Source organism: Orycteropus afer, unplaced genomic scaffold, assembly GCF_000298275.1.
Source record: "Orycteropus afer afer isolate SDZICR_OR568_19922 unplaced genomic scaffold, OryAfe1.0 scaffold00824, whole genome shotgun sequence".
NCBI lineage: Eukaryota > Metazoa > Chordata > Mammalia > Tubulidentata > Orycteropodidae > Orycteropus > Orycteropus afer.
Genome location: NW_006922411.1, coordinates 480,202 through 498,235, shown reverse-complemented (window position 1 = coordinate 498,235; position 18,034 = coordinate 480,202). Strand labels below are relative to the sequence as shown.

Below are 18,034 nucleotides of genomic sequence, written 5' to 3'. Positions count from 1 at the left end.
AGAACCAGATTTTCTGGAGAGTTCTTTGCCAAATATTTATCAAGAGCTTTAAAAGGGTAGCCACCCTTTCACCTAGTAATTTCCCATTTAGAACTCTGGTCAGGAGATAACCTGTCAGGAAGACAAGGATTTAGGTACCAAAATGTTAATGTCAGGGTAATAAATAATGACAAAAAGCTGGAAACAGCAGCCCAAATACCCATCCCTAAACCCAAACCCGTGGCCGTCAAGTTGATCCCAACTCATAGCAACCCTATAGGAAAGAGTAGAACTGCCCAGTAGGGTTTCCAAGGCTGTATGTCTTTACTGAGGCGCTCTGGTAGCATAGTGCCTAAGGCACTTGACTGCTAACCAGAAGACTGGAGGTTCAAACCCACCAGTCACTCCTTGGAAGGAAGATGGGGCAATCTACTTTCATAGTGATACTGCCTCGGAAACCCAAGGAGGGGTCACTATGAGTTGGGTCTGACTTGACAGCACATAACAACAACAACAACAACGTCCTTACTGAAGCAGACTGCCTTATCTTTCTTCTGTGGAGCAACTGGTGGGTTGACCTTTCAGTTAGCACCCAATTGCTTAAACACTGTGCCACCAGGGCTCCTACTCATTTCTCAGACCAAACCAAACCCACTGCCATTGAGTTAATTCTGACTCAGAGCGACCCTCATTAGGTTTCCAATGCTGTAAATCTTTTTGGAAGCAGACTGCTTCATTTTCCTCCACAGAGCAGCTGGTGGGCTTGAACCACTGACCTTGCGGTTAGCAGTCAAATGCCTTAACCACTATACCACCAGAGCTCCTTTACTCATCACTAGGGGATGGTTAAATGAATGAGAACATAGCCCTATGATGGGCCAATACACAGCTAGTAAAAATGATGTTTTTGAAATTTTAAGTGGTAATAGAGAAGAAAAACCAAACCAAATCAAACTCATTGCCATCGAGTCGATTCTGACTCATAGTGACCCCTTTGGGTTTCCAAGGCAGTAAATCTTTATGGAAGTAGATTGCCCAGTCTTTTTTCCATGGAGTGCCTGGTGGGTTTGAACAGTCAACCTTCTGGTTAGTGGTCAAATACCTTAGGCACTACACCACCATAGCTCCTTAATGAAGAAGTAGGATAAAAATGGTACATTTGATGTAATAGATTTTTTAAAAAACTCACTCATAACAAACACATGTTGATTAATGATGCTACCTGTTTTTCAGCCTTGGCAGACCACTTTAGCTCTTCCTCACTCTTTAGCCTCTCTTCAGCTCTTGACCCATTTATTTCCTCCATAAACCAACCCAAACCAAATTCACTGCTATCAAGTCGGTCCGGACTCATAGCAACCCCTCCTTGGGTTTCCAAGGTGGTTTCTCTATGGAAGTAGATAGCCCAGTCTTCCTTCCTTCCTTTCTCCAAGGAGTGGTTGGTGGGTCTGAACTGCCAGCCTTCTGGTTAACAGTCAAATGCCTTAGGCACTACGCCACCAGAGCTCCTATTATAATAAATGGATATTTGTCAAAATGAATGTTTTACTGTAGTCATTCTGGGATGGTGAGATTATTTGTGATTTTAGTTTAGTTTTAATTTTTCTGTACTGTCCAAGTCTTTACAATGAGTATGTTTTACTTTATTACTCAGAAGGGAGAAATATGTTTGTTTGTTTGTTTGTTTTAAAAAAGCAATACAAGAAAAATCAGAGAGGTTCAGTGAATTGAACGGTGTGAGATTTTGCCTTCCTGGGAGCAACTTTATCATAAAATGCATTTTTCCAAAAATGCCTCACAAAGGGAATTTCAGGCATTGAGAGGAGAGAGAAAAAAACAAACACTCGCTGTTGTCGAGTTGATTTGACTCATAGGGAGGAGAGATAGATTAATAAAAAATCAGTCTCATCACTGGGTGATGCAAACAGTTAACGGTTAATGCTCTCTGTTGCTTGCTGAAAGGTTGGTGTTTTGAGTCTACGCAGAGGAACTCAGAAGAAAGGCCTGGTGATATACTTCAGAAAAAATAGCTGGGGGCGGGGGGGGGATCAATTAAGCTGGATAAAGGGAAGAATGAGGAGTTAGTGCTTAATGGTACTGGGTTTCTGTTTAGGGTGGTGAAAAGTTTTGGAAATAGAGGTGATGGATCTACAACTGTGAATGTAACTGTTACTGAATTGCACACTTTAAATGGCAATTTGATGTCACGTATCTTTTACCACAATAAAAAAATATATTTTTAATTAATTAATCAACCCATAAAGAGGCTGTACACGAACAAATCGTCTACTGGGCACTGGTTGGGTGTGCCAGGCTCAGTACCAACTCCACAAAGAATCATCCCAGGCCCCTCAGTCTGTAGACCTGGATATGAGTCAAACGAAGTGTCCTAAGGACCGAGTTTGGGATGTTGGCTCCACTGCAAGCCCTGTGCTGGCTTGGGGCCCTGCACCAGGCCCAGGAATGCCCCAGAAGCATGCACATTGGACCAGCCCTGCCAAAGCAATGCCCAGCGCTGTCACTCAGGGACGCAGCTGCTCAGGACCGTTCATGCCTCATCGGTGCCCACTCTGTGGACAGGCAGGGGCACATCAGGGGAGCTGTATGTTGTAGATAGCAGAGCAAGAACAGGTTTGTCTGCACCACTGAGCACCCACCACCTGGGGGTTTGTTCCCAACCCCAAAACATACAGGGCAGCAGCCTGGCTTATGAAGCACATAGGCAGCTTTATGTAATCATGAGAAATCAAGAGGAAATGTGTATTCATAAAAAGATACCCACCCCCTGACCCCAACAATACTTTTTTTCAAAATGGAATTTTGTTTCGCTTTTTTCTGATTATAAAATTAAACATGTTCAGAGAAACTAAAGGCCAACAAAATAGAAAGGTATAATGTAGAAACTGGATGTCTCCTTCAGTCTCACCCTCCAAAGTTCCCCATGGTAAAGAGTCTGTCCTTGCACACACATATGCAGCCATGCACACACACGTTCACACATGTCAGTATGCACATATATGCTTTTATTTCTTTTTTGGCAGATCACACTCTACCTCTGTTCTACTTTGCCTTTACTTCATTAACAAAGTATCATGGACATTTTCCACCACATGCTGGGCATTTAGAATTTGCCTGCCATACCTCATTCAGTCCTATGGGGCACCCAGCAAGATGCTGAACCAGGTCCAGCACTAGAGCCAAGATTCTAATGGACTCACCAGTGTTTTTCTCTGAACCCCCCTTTAGGGGTTCTCAGACTATCAGAACATAATGGTCTGAGGTTCCTATTAGAAATGCTGAGTCTTAGCCAACCTCCTCTCCATCCCATACTGTGACCCTTAAACACCCTTCAAGCCTGGAACTGAACCCACTCCCGGGGACCAACTTTCAGCCAAACAATAGACAGGCCTATAAAGTGAGTAACAACCCCCTTGAGGAATGTACTCCTCAGAACAATTGAGCATTCGAGACTAAAAGACCAGCATTTGCCCAAAAACAAAGCTCATAAGGCAGAAGAGGCAGGAAAGAACAAACGGAAATGGAGAACCCAAAGAGGAAGTGGGAAGAGTGCTACTATATTGAGGGAATTATTTGCAACCAATGTCACGAAGGAAAATGTGTATAAATTGTTGAAAAAAAAGAAGAGAAGACAAAGTCATGAGCCCCACCCTATAGACTCAAATTCATAAGGTCAGATGTAGTGCCCAGGGATCTGTATTTTTAATAACTGTTTCTGGCAATTCTTACAACCTAATCAGCTAGAGGACAGCCATGTCTGGTTGTTGAGACCATTACCAAAAAAAAAAAAAAAAACCCAACTCACTGCCAGAGACTTGATTCAGACTCATAGTGACCCCCCGTGGGGTTTCTGAGGAGGTAAATCTTTACAGAAGTAGATTGTCCCATCTTCCTTCTGTGGAGCGGCTGGTGGGTTTGAACCACTAGACCTTCTGGTCAGTACCTGAATGCCTTATCCATTATCCCACCAGAGCACCTTTATAGCATAAACCTATTTCTCAGGAGGTACAGTCTTCATACCTGAACAAGGGAAGTGCTTGCACACTGGGCTGTGTATGAATCCCCAAGCCCCTGCTCGGACCCTTCCAGCCCCTGACCTCCGCCAGGTTTTCAGGTGAAGCTTCCCTCAGGTTTATCTCCCAGGCACAGAGTTCCTGGTAGAAGGGAACTGTGGAGGCCTTCACTGTGACAGCTTAGGTCCTTGTATCCAAGGTTCAGGCTGGGTGCCCAGGGCTGAGCAGCGGAAGGAGGGGGACCTTGCCTCTGCCCTGTGCCTTAGCGAAGGCACAGGCTTTGCTGGGAGGCCAAGAAGGCACCCTGTGATGACAGCATGCACACATCAGGGCAGGGCAAGACACAAGAAACAGCATGAGAGAGCACGCTTTCCCACACACACACATCCCCCCACCCCCGCCTTGGATGGTTTTGCAGCCATCCCTGGATCCCCATGGCACCCCGCAGCCAGCTGTGGGACATGTAAGCTACACTGCCAGTCTCCCATACCAGTTCCACATGCTTGCCATTGTTGATCAGTCCTGGCATTTCTCATCGAGCCTGGGTATAATTTCAGAATTCTGTGGCTCCACATTCTACTTGAAGCAACCCAGGAGCACCATCACAGCAACCAAAATCTATTTGCCACCCCAATAACAATTCTAGGCTCATGCCTCCCCCTCAGCACACTCATTTTCCTCATATGTCCCTTTTGGTGATCATGGAGGTCCCTGGGAAGCTGACTCTGAGGGGGACTTACACTGTCTTGGGTACTTGCACTGTCTTGGCATCTCTAAGGACAGCCTTCTCCCCAGGTGCCACATGGATCCTTGGGGGCCCCTCTGATTCTGGCCGTGTGGCTCTGTGGCCTTTACTGGCACCTGATGCTGGCAGTAGGAGTTTGTGCCACTTCCTTCCAACAGAGCCCTTTTGTGACCCAACTCCTGCAAAAGGCAGGGATGGAAGACACAGCCTGAGCAGCCAGATTCCATCCTCTGAGGCCTTGTCGATGACATCTCTCCTTGAGTGCAACTCCGGCACTTGCATCACCTCAAGCCAATCACTTAACTTTCATGCTTTCATTCCACTGGCATTTACTGTGCAGGTATTGTATATGAGATATAGTTGTAGGCCCTTGGGATACAGCTGTGGACAAAGAGACGTGTTCCTGCAGCTCTGGAGTTGACAGTTCATGCAGATAGGAGAAGAGAGCTGCTGTAGATGGGGTGGAGGGGCTGCTCTAGAGTGAGGCAATGTGAAGAGTTGAGAGAGTAACATTACTGACTGAGGGACCCGCAAAGGCCTCTAAGTGGGAGTGAGCTCAGTGCTTCTTAAGGAGAGGAAAGCCTATGTAGTTGGAACAGCGTGGTGAGATGAGTGCAGGTAATGGGAGAGAGATTGGAGGAGCCAAAGGGTGAAAGCCATGGGTGCGTCTGCACTTTATTCTAAAGGTGGAGGGAGACCAATGGGAGGTCTAAGCTGCAGAGCAATGGGAGTTCTCTCTGGGACCCAGGGGGACTGTGAGTGGGGGAGACTGAGAAATGGTGGTGGATAAAAGATCAAGATGGCAGCAGGACACCATGCAGTTGTGATCAGCAGAACTCAATGTCTCCCTCTCAAGTGCCATATGATTTATGAGGTATATGTGGCTTAATGAAGATCCAGGACCTGGGGGATGGGGGTCAACCTAGATAAACATTGTGTTGGCAACACCCCTAGGCAGCCCAGGATTCTGATTCTAAAGCTGACTGGAGAAGGTCAAAAGGTCCCTAAATGTGTCTGAAGCCCAGGATGAAATGGGCCCCATTCAGCTGGAACCCCAGGATGAAAAGAAGCTGCCCTCAGGGTTCTTAGAACCCAAAGGTACGTGCATTTGTTCGAGGGGCATTTTTCTTTCCATCACTGCTGAGTCTTTGAAGCCATGGTGGGTCCTGTACCACTATCAAGACCAGATAAGGTACAGGATGGCAAGGATTGGCCCTGTTATACAGATGGGGAAACAGAGGCTTGGAATAGGAAACCATTGCCTTAAGTCCCCAGAGTTGGAAGGCACAGAGCTGTCACAGGGCTCCTCAAGGGTGTGTTACCTCTTACCAAACTGTAACTGGAGGACAGAGGTGGCTAGAGGCTTACTAGGCCTCTGAAGGTGGCACACCCTAGGCCACCTCACTCCAATCCCAGCCCATAGCCTTCATCAGCGAGATGGCAGTAGGGACAGCCTCAGGTGTGCAGGCCCCTGGGGGCTGTGTCACCGGGAGCTGGGCGCTGTGGGATGCCATGCTGGGAGGTCTAACCTGTGGTCTGGCAGTCAGATCAGCCGAGAAGCAGCCTAGCCTGGTTCTGCCTTCTCCTGTGTCAACTCCTACCACATTCAGTCCATTATCCCATATGATAAGGAGCTCTGAGTATGGGCTACGCAGAGAACAGAGGGGATGAAGGCAGGCCTGGTGCCTCCTCTGGCTCTCTCAGGTGCTCAGCATCAGCCAGACCTGATTCAGGCCCCTGCTCAGTTACAAATTGAAAGAACGTGCTTTTTTTCCTCTCTTGTAAAATGGAAATTCTTGTTGTGTAAAATGAAGGTCAAAACAGTATAGAACTCACAAGGCCTGTATGTCTGTGGTGGGGGCATTCGGTGAGATGCTGTCTGTGATAATAGTCCCCTCCCTACTCCGGACAGCTTCACAACTTATGGGGACCATAAGGTTCGGTAACAGAGAAAGTGGGTGCTCCTGTCCTTATAAACCTGGAAGCAAATCCCAGTTGTTAGCTGCCATCAATGTGATTCCATCTCATAGCAACATGTACAACAGAATGAAGTACTGTTATGTGCCATCGAGTCAGCCCTGACTCATAGGGACCCCTCCTTGGGTTTCCGAGGCAGTATGCCTATGGAAGTAGGATTGCCCAACCTTCCTTCCGAGGAGTGGCTGGTGGGTTTGAACCGCCAGCCTTCTGGTTAGCAGTCAAGTGCCTTAGCCACTATGCTACCAGAGCTCCCATCACCTTAGTAAGGCCTGGGAATTAGGAGCTCAATGTTCTATCACCCACCTCACCACACCTCTGTTTATCTGTAAAATGGAATTAACAATGAAGTCTCCCCTCTCAATTCCACCCAGGGTAATTTGAAGAAGGAGCATGGTCTTTAGTGAAGATACCAGTCAACAGCCAAACTCTGAGCTAAGCCTGGAGCCTGGGATTATTATTAACAGTGTGTGGTTAATACTTATAGTGCATGGCCAGACACACAGGAAGCCCGAGCATAGAACCTGGCCGGGCGCCCCAAGCCTGGCACGCACGAGCCTGGCATGCCACAGCTGTCCAACAGACGTGAAGTACAGGTGGAATGACCGGATAGCGTCAGGCTGGATCCTGAGCCTCCCAGGCCTCTCAGGCCTCAGTTCCCTCTAGCTCCCCGCCGAAGTCAGTACACAGGCAGCGTCCCTGCACGCAGGGGCGGGGCGGAGGGGCGGGGCCGGCGGCAACACGGCGGCCTGGGGTGATCCCGGAGCTCCGCCCCGTCCCGCTCCGCCCCTCCGGGCGGGTCCCAGGAGTATTAACGTTCCTCCCCACGCCGGCCTCGGCCTCTGCTTCTGCCAGTCGCTGCTAAAACCGCTGCGTCGTCTAGTCCTCGGCTTCCCCATCCTCCTTGCCCGGCCGCACCATGGAGAGTTACCACAAGCCTGACCAGCAGAAACTGCAGGCCCTGAAGGACACGGCCAACCGACTGCGTATCAGCTCCATCCAGGCCACCACGGCGGCGGGCTCAGGGTGAGTCGGGGGCCGGAGAGGGGCGCGGGGGCCGGGGAGGGTGCTCCCGGCCCCACCGGGCTCAGGCAGGGTGGAGGAGCCGTTTCCGGTAGCTGCATTTGCACCGGGCGCGCCGGCTCCGTGTCGCACTGGCTCCGTGTCGCACTGGCTCCGTGTCGCGCTGCACGATGCCACCACGAGGACGGCGGCCGGGGGCGCGGTCAGATGGCGGAGGCGCGGGCCTCGGCGTCGCCGGGTACGCGCGCCTTGTAGTTGCCCCTGCCGCAGAGCCGCCCTTTCTCACCCCGACTGCCTGAGGCTTGGCTCGCGAGTCTAGGTGCAGTTCAGGCCGGCTTTGCCTCTAGCTAGTCTCCGGCTACTGGCTGCACTGTGGTGCGGAATATTGGACTTGTCAATCACGAAGACCTCCCTCTCCAACAAGCTGGGAAGGCCACCATTACTGCGCATCCACTGAGGACCAGGCCCTTTGCGGTGTGCTTTCCATGCACCGCACTCTCTTAATCTTCCTCACAACCTTGTGCCAGCACCACTGATAACGTTCTTAAAAACAAAACAAAACAAAAAAAAAACCGCATCGTCGTGGATTCCAATTCATGGGGACCTTATAGGACAGGTTTCAGTAGGTTTTCATAGTTTCTCTTGCAGAACGGCTGGTGGGTTCAACGGCCGATCTTTCGGTTAGCAGCTGAGTGCTTTAACTACTGTGCCACTAGGGCTCCTCCGACTTACAGATGATGAGTAAACTGAGGTTCAGAGTTTAAGTTAGTTGCCCAAGAACACAGTGAAAGCTGGGATTTGAACCTAGGCTCTGAGTTCGCAGGTGGGCAGCAGGGCCCAAGGCTGGGCCTTCTCCCTACTTCAAGCCAACCTTCCCCTTTCACCACTTCAGCTCGTTGTCACCCATGGGTTGAAGTCCAAGCTGAGAGCAAGGTGAGTGAGGAAAGAGTGGAGAAGGTGGCCACGTGGATGCAGAACCCTGGCGTCCTGTGTGAATGGGAGGTCTGAAATCTGAACTGGGACAGAGGAAGGAGATGAGACCTAGAAGAATAGGTGAAAGAAAGACCAGTTCAGGGCCCCATGGGTGGGAATGAAGTCCTGAGTGCAGGGCCAGCTGGCAGGTGCACTTTCTCCAAGGCGAGAGTGCCCATCCTCCAAGATCCTCCTCACCTCTCCCAGCCAACTTGGCTCAGAAGGTGGAGAAAGGATGTTGCTCATCCTGAGGAGACTCTTCAGAAGGTGGCCAGTAACAGCAACAATGATAACTGAGGCCCATCACCCAGCTGCAGGCATTTAGTGGTGTGGTTGAGGCAGTCATCCGTGTTACTTCAGGGTCTATCCCCCTCTGTAAAATAGGGACAGTAATAATGCCTGCCATGGGCATGGTTGTGAGGATTCAAGTGCTCCACTTGGGGCCCTGCATGTGACTTTAATGATAGGTTCACACAGTGGTTTTGAGGACTGGAGAGGGCATGTGTGTGTGATCTGATCAGGTTTCCAAGGACTGTCAAAGCCATGCTATGTGCTCAGATCAAAGACTTTGGCTTCTGGCCAATTTTATACAGGCAGTGGGTTTCAGGTTTTTTGTTTTGTTTTGTTTTGTTTTTCCAGTTATGTCATTAAGAAGTAAATCTCTTGCCCTGCAGGGTAGGTAGTCATCTGCCCTTTGTGCCATTAAGACATCCTTGACTAGAGGCCATTTCCCTCCTACCCCAACTCACCCCTATACACACTTTGGACCTATTATCTTTCTTGGGTTTATATCATTCCACACACCCTATATTTTACTGGAACTGCATTTCAGGGGCATTCATCCTGTCAGCCCTACTGTGTGCTTTGAGCTATCAAGTCAGGTCCCTGAACATCTAACTGGAAAGAGATAGCAATTACCCAAATAGATAGTATTACATGTCCGAGCATCTTGTGGGGAAAGATAAGACATTTATACAATCAGAGGGTGGCTGAGCAGGTGAATAGGTATCCCTCATGTGACACAGAGCATGCATTGTTGCTAATATCTCATGCACTCTTAGAATAACCCTATGAGAGAAATTCTGTTACATTCTCATTTTATAGATGAGAAAACTGAGACTAGTGTGTTAAGTGACTTTAATAAGATGATAATTTATGAACTGTTCCATACTGCCCAGTGTGGGGCTCAAATTATTGCGAAGTCTGTTTGGGTAGGTGGGCGAAGTGACATATGTACTGGACTGTGGAGAATGGGAGAAAATTGGAAAGGGGTACTTGGGGGAGAAATGAAATAACATATACAACCATGGGCAGATTTTCAAGGTGGTCAGATGAGTTGTTGGGTCTTTGTTAGGTAGTTAAACTCATGTTTCCACTCAAAAAAAGATGTGGCAGCTGAGAGTTATACCTATGTTTACATTGTAATGCCTTAGGGAGGAATTCACTGAGCTCGAAAGTAACCATTTGTGAAAAGAAAAGCTTGTCTAAAATAGGGTGTTTTTGTGTGCTTGTATATGTATAGAAGATGTAGGAAAGAAATGTTTGAAGAAAACTTATTTTTCAAAAGGAAGTAACATTGCTATGCAATCCCTGTCACAAGAGCAGTTGTGAAAGGTATGTGCTAAGAGTGTATGTTTGTACACAAAAAACAAAGGGAAAGTTGAGGTAAGGGTGGTTTTCCAGTTCTCAGGATGTTTGTTTTGAGACCTACCCACTCACTGTTGGTGGCACAGTGGTTAAGTGCTTGGCTTAAGAAGTCAGCAGTTTGAACCTACCAGGGGCTCCATGGGAGAAAGATGTGGCAGTCTGCTTCTCTAAAGATTTACAGCCTTGGAAACTCTATGAGGCAGTTCTACTCTGCCCTATAGGGTCGCTATGAGTTGGAATTCATATGACGGCAATGGGTTTGGTTTTTGGTTTTTATTCCCCCATTAGGAGTACCTGGGTGGTGCAAAACAATTAAGTGCTTGACTACTAACCAAAAGGCTGGCGGTTCAGACTCACCCAGAGACAGCGCAGAAGAAAGACATGGTGATGTGCTTCCGACAGGCCACAACCATAAAAACCTTTATGGAGCAGTTCTACTCCATACACATGGAATCACCATGAGTCGGAAGTGCCTCAATAGCAACTTTTTTTTTTTTTTTTTTTTAATTCCCCCATTGCAGGGGGAGCTTCCCATTCACCTGAAGGAAGGCTAAGTCCCAGGGCCCTGGTCCAATCTGGGCTGAAGTCATCCCTTGGGTCAAACATTTATTAAGGAATCTTCTCATGATGGGAGCTTATGACCATGGTGGCGAAACAGATTTTGGTCACATCTTCTAATAGGCACCCACCAAATATGGTCTTAGACATTCTGTTAGTCAGGACCTAGGCTATAGGTTATTGGATTCAGTGAAGTCCCAATTAGCTTTCCTATCCCTGTGCCCATATGCAGTGGGCCTTACTAGGCACTGGCAAGTAGCCTATCCTCCCCAGCATGAGGACACTGGCCTCTGTCGGGGGAACTGGGCCTGGAGGTGGAGAGGCAAGCCTTCACAAAGGGCTCTTTGTTGAAGCAGCACCCACAGTGACCAGAGCTCCTCTGGGGCTATCTCTCTCCCTGTGCTGAGGGACAGTGGCAATGGTCCAGCTTATGCTGGAAGTGAAAAATGAAACCTGATGGCCTTGTCAGAATGGCCTGGATGCTGAGCTGGTGGTAAAGAGTTGTCAGTTCTCACTTACCAGGGCTGGACTGTGGCATTATCCAAACAGTCCCAAGTGTCACCTAGGATGCCATCTGAATCCCTGGGCAGCCTGTTACCAGTGCAATGCTTCTAAATAAGGGGAAGGTGGTGTGCTGTAACATGCACCCCTGCTTTGGGGATTGCTGGTGGGTTTCATCCATACCTGGCTGGTAGGCACAAGCAGATCAAGGATCCAACCTTGGCTCTGCTTGGAGCAGCTACAACCTTGTCATTAAGACTCTTCCCTTTCCAGGGCCTCAGTTTCCCCATCTTTAAAGGAGAAGTCCATAGATAGGTGGTTTTCAAACTGGGTTTTTTTTAGGAATAGGGCTGGGGGAGCAGAGTGAGCAGATTCTGGGGTCCCATCTTGGTATCCATGAGACTTTAAAGTGGCTAGAAGTATGGGCCCCATCCCTGCTACCAGCTTTGGCATTCACCAAGGCTTTGGCAGAGTACTCTGATGGCCTCTGCATGGACCAGGCCCTTTTGGGTCTCTGAGCTCTCTGGACAGAGAAAAGCTGCCAGGGACCTGCCTCTCCGTTTTGGCCTGGCCCAGACTGAGGCAAAAGTGAAGCCCATTGAGGTTGCCCCAGCAGCAGTCATGTTTCCCAACACAGTGTAGAGACACCTGGCTGCCCTGGAATAACTTGGTTCTTTGCCCAACTGACTGCTGTATTCAGTAGTTGATGGTCAGAGTCTGGCTGAGATATTCTTGTGGCTTCCTATGAACTCTGACTGTCCTGTAATCCTTGTTTTGGCTGTGACTACTGGACTTTGCTTCTACTTAGGTATATTTGTTGTCACCCAGAGCTTGGTCCTACAAAATCAGGAACTCCTTGATTGCCACAGACCACAGTTATCTGTCCTGGATGCCCAGAACACTCCCTGCCAGGCCCAGACACCTCCCTGAGGGCAAGGACCCAGCAGAGCTGGGTTCTCAGCACACTGGGCTCTGTGCCCTGAATGGGGAGGCAAGGTCCATTCAGAGTATTCATGTGATATACAGAAAATGCTAATGACATGGATTGAGGACCAAACACAAAAGCACATCTCTCTCAGCATCTTAATGATCACTGCTCAGGCACGAAACTTGTTTGGGATGCTTGAAGAAAAAGCAGGAGCAGACTACAATATGGTGTTTACACAACATCCAAATCATGCAACGTCCTATTTCACAGACCATATCATGGGCATTAAGTGATGCATGATTGTGTAATATGTATTATTATACAGCAGTGAATGTAAGTGAACTATACTTCACTGATCCAACATCAATATTATCTTACAAATGTGTATGAAAAAATATAATGTATGTGTATTATAAATAATGAACCTGTGTATACCTGCCACACAGCTTAAGAACTAGGATATTACCAGTACTTTGGAAGCTCCTGTGTGTCCCCCTAGATAAAAAGATACACCCTTTCCCCATAGAAGACATGATAACTCTGAATTTTGTTATCATCCATTGTTACAGGTTATAACATTTGTATATATTCATAAGCAATATGTTTGGCTTTATTTGCTACACACATCCTTCTGCAATGTGTTTTTTCACATACATTTGTAAGATAATATTGATGTTGGATCTGTGAAGTATAGTTCACTCATATTCACTGCTGTATAGTATTCCACTGTATAATGATAATGCAATTAATCTGTTCTGTCAGTGGACATCTGCTAGTTTCCAGGTCTTGATGTTACAGACAATTCAAGGGACAGTCCTATGTGTGTTACCTGAAGTACATGCGTTTCTTTCTTTGGGTATATTCTTACCAGTGGAGTTGCTAGGTCTTAGGGAATAAATGTGCTTTGTCAGGTTTTCTATTTCTACTTGATTCAGTTTTTAGTAAATTATCTTTCCCCAAAATATTTCTGTTATCACATTTATTTGCATCTGGTTGTTCAGCATATGCTTTTACTTTTTGAAGCTCCAATGCATCTCTACTTATGCCCCCTTCCCATTTTTTATATTGCCTTTCTCAGAAGTTTGCTAAATTTTTAGCTCTTGGCTTTGATCCTTTTTATTGTATATTTTATTCCTATTTCATAGATTTCTGTTCTTTATTATCTTATTTCTACAGTTTTTAAGTTGGATCTTAGCTGTAGATTTTCAGCTCTCTTCTTAGGGTACTTATTTCTTCTCCATAACAGAGTTTCTCTAACTTCTTTTATATTTCTAAGCATTAAGGATTGTCTCAGTGAGGCCATTATAGTTGCTTGACCTCCTTCATTTGTACGTTAGTTAATTGATTGACCATACAATCAGAGTTGCTTGTGATTTAGCCCCACAGAATGTGTATGGTGGGAGGGGGCATTGTGTTAATGGAAGCTTACATCCATTCTCTCTTAAAGGAGCCCAGCCAGAGGGTAAGGGATCTTCTCTGGCCTTGTCCTACAGGGAAGCCTGTGAGCAGGCAGAGTGAGTACTAAAAGGAAGAGTAGAGACCCTCCTGGGGAGGAGACATCTGGAAGAATGTATGTTCTGGGGTGGGGGGAGTACTTTGGGCCTAGCTCTAAACTTTTACAGTACCACTTTCATAAATTGAATTAGTTTATATTATAGTAGCCATTCAGGCTAAGGACACATTTTTGAAAAGTCTGTCAAGTCTGCTTGTCACCACTGTGCATCTCAAAGAGTTTGACACCTGAGAAATAAAAACTTGTGAAAGAAGGGATGAACTTGGGGTTTTTTTAAAAAAAACAAAAAACAGGGCACTGTGTTTGGAGTGACAAGTTCAGTGTTTGGTGGTAGGATAAGGTACCCCATAGCCTGCCTTGGGCAAAACAGAACATGTCACTAAACAGCCCTTTGGCTTCTGGTGGGTAACACAGGTGTGTCGTGCACAACACTAAGAAGGGCTTCTACCTGCATTTGTTAAGCCCAGCAGTGTCACTAGGATTGGTGTCACTCAGTGCAGTAACTCATGATGTCACTCTCCCCCATGGACCTCCTCCCATAACAGACCATACAGAATCCTAAGTAATATTTTTTTGTACTAATGTTACTCAGGGGAGCTCTGGTAGCATAGTGGCTAAGACATTTGCCTGCTAACCAGACGGCTGGCGGTTCAAACCCACCAGCCACTCCTCAGCAGGAAGGTTGGGCAATCCTACTTCCGTAGTGATACTGCCTCGGAAACCCAAGGAGGGGTCGCTATGAGTCGGGTTTGACTCGACAGCACATAACAACAACAACAACGTTACTCAGAACTTGTAATTCCCATATATCACTGAATATAATGGCAACAATAGTAGTGATGTAAACAACTAGCAAGATTAAAATTATACCTTTAAATTACTATGGCGCATACAGACAAAACCATGTGATTAGAATCGTCCTTGTAATTGGGTAATAATGACGGCTCTGACCAGAGCACATTACTCACTAACTTACTGTCATCGGGTCAATTCCAACTCATAGCAACCCCCATTGGGCTTCTGAGGCAGTAAATCTTTACAGAAGTAGATTCCCCCATCTTCCTTCTGTGGAACAGCTGGTAGGTTTGAACTGCCAGCCTTCTGGTTAGCAGTCAGATATCTTAGGCACTGAACCACTAGAAGTTTCAGAAAGTAAATTAGCATAAAGCTTTAGCCTTGTTAGGTATATTGATACATGTAAGGTGGGCTTACAAAAGTATTTTTGTTGTTTAACTACAGGGATATTTTTTATAAAAAATAATAAATTTCTACTGAAACACTGCACAAAAATTTTATAGACAGTCATTTTGGTGTCACTCCCTCTGGCAGTGTCACCTGGTGCAGTCAGCGCCCACACACTCCCCTAGTGATGCCACTGGTCAGGCCTACAACCAGCTGGGGTTGCAGGAAAAGCTCAAACCCTGAGGCTTAGAAGCTCAGCTTACTCTTGGCTCCAAGTTAACTATATGTTTGCATGCTCAGCACTTTACAGTTTACAGAGCCTTATGGCAGTTCTTCCCTCTTACCTGCCCTGTGGCCAGTGAGGAGATCACACTCCCAGCCTGCAGATGAGGAGTTGGAGGGACTGAGGTTTGGGGACGGGTTCCACAAGCAGATGATAGTGGTTCGTGGTGGCCCAGACACTTTGCATCCATTATCTCACTGAGTCCCCAGGCACCCTTCCACAGAACCCCCTTTATAAGTAAAGAAGCTGAGCCTCAGAGAGTGGCAATACTTACTCAGGTCACACAACTCATGAATGGTACAGCTCACATCTGCCCACCCCCACATCCCAGGACACTTTACAGAAGATCATCCTTAACAGCTTCTCTCCCATCTGGTGGGCAGTATGGAGGGCACATGGCTCCTAAGGACCCCTTATTTTGTGTGTTTTCTTTGACTGTGGAGACCAGGAATGTGTCCAGGCATATGCTTGGAGGGAATAACATTGCAAGCCCACCTTTCATGGGCTTTCATATTTTTTGTAAGGCCACCTCACAACTACTTTTCCTCCTTTTCAACTTCTAGTCTTTCTCCGTGGGTGAACTTTTCCCTTCCTCCCAGGTCCACTCTGCCTGGGCCTTTGCCATGTACGTACCCACTTGTGCCACCAAACCATTTCTCTGGAGACTTTTCCCAGTGGGAATGTCATCCTGGGGTCTTAAGATAAAAGGGATAGGTGAAGCCCCAGCATCTGTCTTCTTCTTTCTCCTTGGAGCAGTTGCTCAGTGTGTACCCACATCCTTCCCTCACCCTTCCTCATAACAGGGGGGTGACTTTTGAAACCAGACTCACAGGGACAAGGCTGTTCTTGGAGGTGGGAAGGCAGGAGATCAGCCTGACTGGTGTTGACTGGGATGTTCTCCAAGTCAACTGAAGCTTGGCAATGGGGACAAGGGTTTGGGGTCCTGCTAGTCAGAAAAAAGGTTCTCGTTGACGTTTCCTCACCTCCCTCTTTCAGGTGTAGTGTCTTTTCCCCATGACCAGGAGTTCATAGAAATGGTTAAGTATGAGATGGTTGTGTGCCAAGAATGTGGGTACTAAACCAGCATGGAACAGTTCTCTGGATTTCTCTACTAATGTCTCTACGCTGGGAGTGACTCACCTCTAACCCAGTGGGGACCCTAACTGGATGGGGGAGGAGGGAGGTGCCTGTGAACTCCAGATGTTGCATGTGTCCTTGGCTTTAGTGTTGGGCATGTTTCAGTGTGAAGGGCCTCAAGGAGAATAGGGTCAACAGTGTCAGAAGGCTGAGCTCAGCTGCATGGACGGGAGGCTGGGAGCCACTTGCCCTGAGGCTGACATCTTAACAAAACTGTGTGGACCAGAGGGCTTCAGTTTTAGGCAAAAATTACAGCATGCCCTAGCAGGAACCTCTGGTCCCCATTCCTGGGAGCAGGGGCTAAATTAATCCTGTAAGTGTGTCCTAAGAGACCTGAAACTCTTCATCTGTAAGGTGTAATTTTTGCATTTTCTGTTGTTAATTCTTTTGCCCAGTAGCCATTCAAACAACTGATAGTGTGGTTATTAGAATAAGAGGTTAAGAACAGGGAAACTCCTGGACGAGAGGGGTAGGCTCTTGTTCTGGTCAGCCCCATTTTAGCCATTGTCCACAGGCAGAAGGGATTTTCATTTTTGCATGGTTGTAGCCTTTGTAGAAGGTGAGATGTTTGTTTTGCTTTTTAAATTCTCACAAACATGTTTCCAAGTAGCTACACCAGCCTTCAATATACCCATTTAAAAAGGCTACCGAGTGATGCTCACAGCCCAGTTTTGCAGCCTATAAACCCATGTGCTGAGACTACTGGAAGGCTATGGTGATTCTGTGAGCCTCAGTCCCTTATACCATACCCCATGGGCTCTGAGGCCCAGCACCCATCACAGGTGGACAAAGCTTTGGGCAGTCCCACTGGATGGTAGGTTATTGTCATAGAGACCTAATCACTCACTCCTAGTCCTTCCCCTTGGCTCTGAGTCTTTAGACTCCTAGGAGCTGTTATGTGGGAACTGGACTTCAGCCATCTCCAACTTTGGGCTGGTTCTAGGGAGCTTCTTTGCCATCAGGCTGGCCCTGCTGGTACTGTCTTTCTTGGGCCTCTCCTTCCTTCTTACCCTAGTCTAGCCCCAGAATGTTTCCATTCCTTGACTCTGAGGCTCTGGGCTGGTGCTCCCTACAAGGGTGTGACAGTCCCTGGTACGTACCAGCTGACCCTGACCCCAAGCAGTGGCCCTGGAGACCCTATGACCCCTCCTGGGCAGCAGGGGCATGTGGTTTTGATAAAGCCAGTCCTGTGTGACTTCCCAGGACCTACAACTCCAGGTCCCTGTGCATGGGCCGGGTGAAGGTGCAGGGCTGTGATACACATCTGTCTTCTCCCCTGTGCCAAAGCCACCCCACGTCATGCTGTAGTGCCGCAGAGATCATGGCTGTCCTCTTTTTCCACACCATGCGCTACAAGTCCCAGGACCCTCGGAACCCTCACAACGACCGCTTCGTGCTCTCCAAGGTAAGAACCCAGCCCAGCACTGGCCCTTGAGAAGGTGCTGCCATCAAGTGACCTCTGAGGAAACTGCCCATCCTCCAGCCCCAGCCCAGCCTGCCCACCTCCCTTCTCTGCCTGCTTGTCCCAGCCCCTCCCTTCAGTGCTGTGCTGAAGCAG

The 18,034-nt window shown here is 47.7% G+C and overlaps 1 protein-coding gene across 1 annotated transcript in view; it reads left to right on the top strand.

Annotated features, from left to right (window-relative positions):
- The first annotated feature begins 7,651 nt into the window (after nt 1-7,651).
- The window catches only part of TKT (transketolase), a 30,656-nt gene continuing 20,273 nt past the window's right edge, over nt 7,652-18,034 (top strand). The window contains exons 1-2 of the mRNA XM_007957932.2: nt 7,652-7,758; nt 17,764-17,881. Of these exons, the coding sequence (XP_007956123.1) occupies nt 7,652-7,758; nt 17,764-17,881 (225 nt within the window). The remainder of the gene's footprint in view (nt 7,759-17,763; nt 17,882-18,034) is intronic.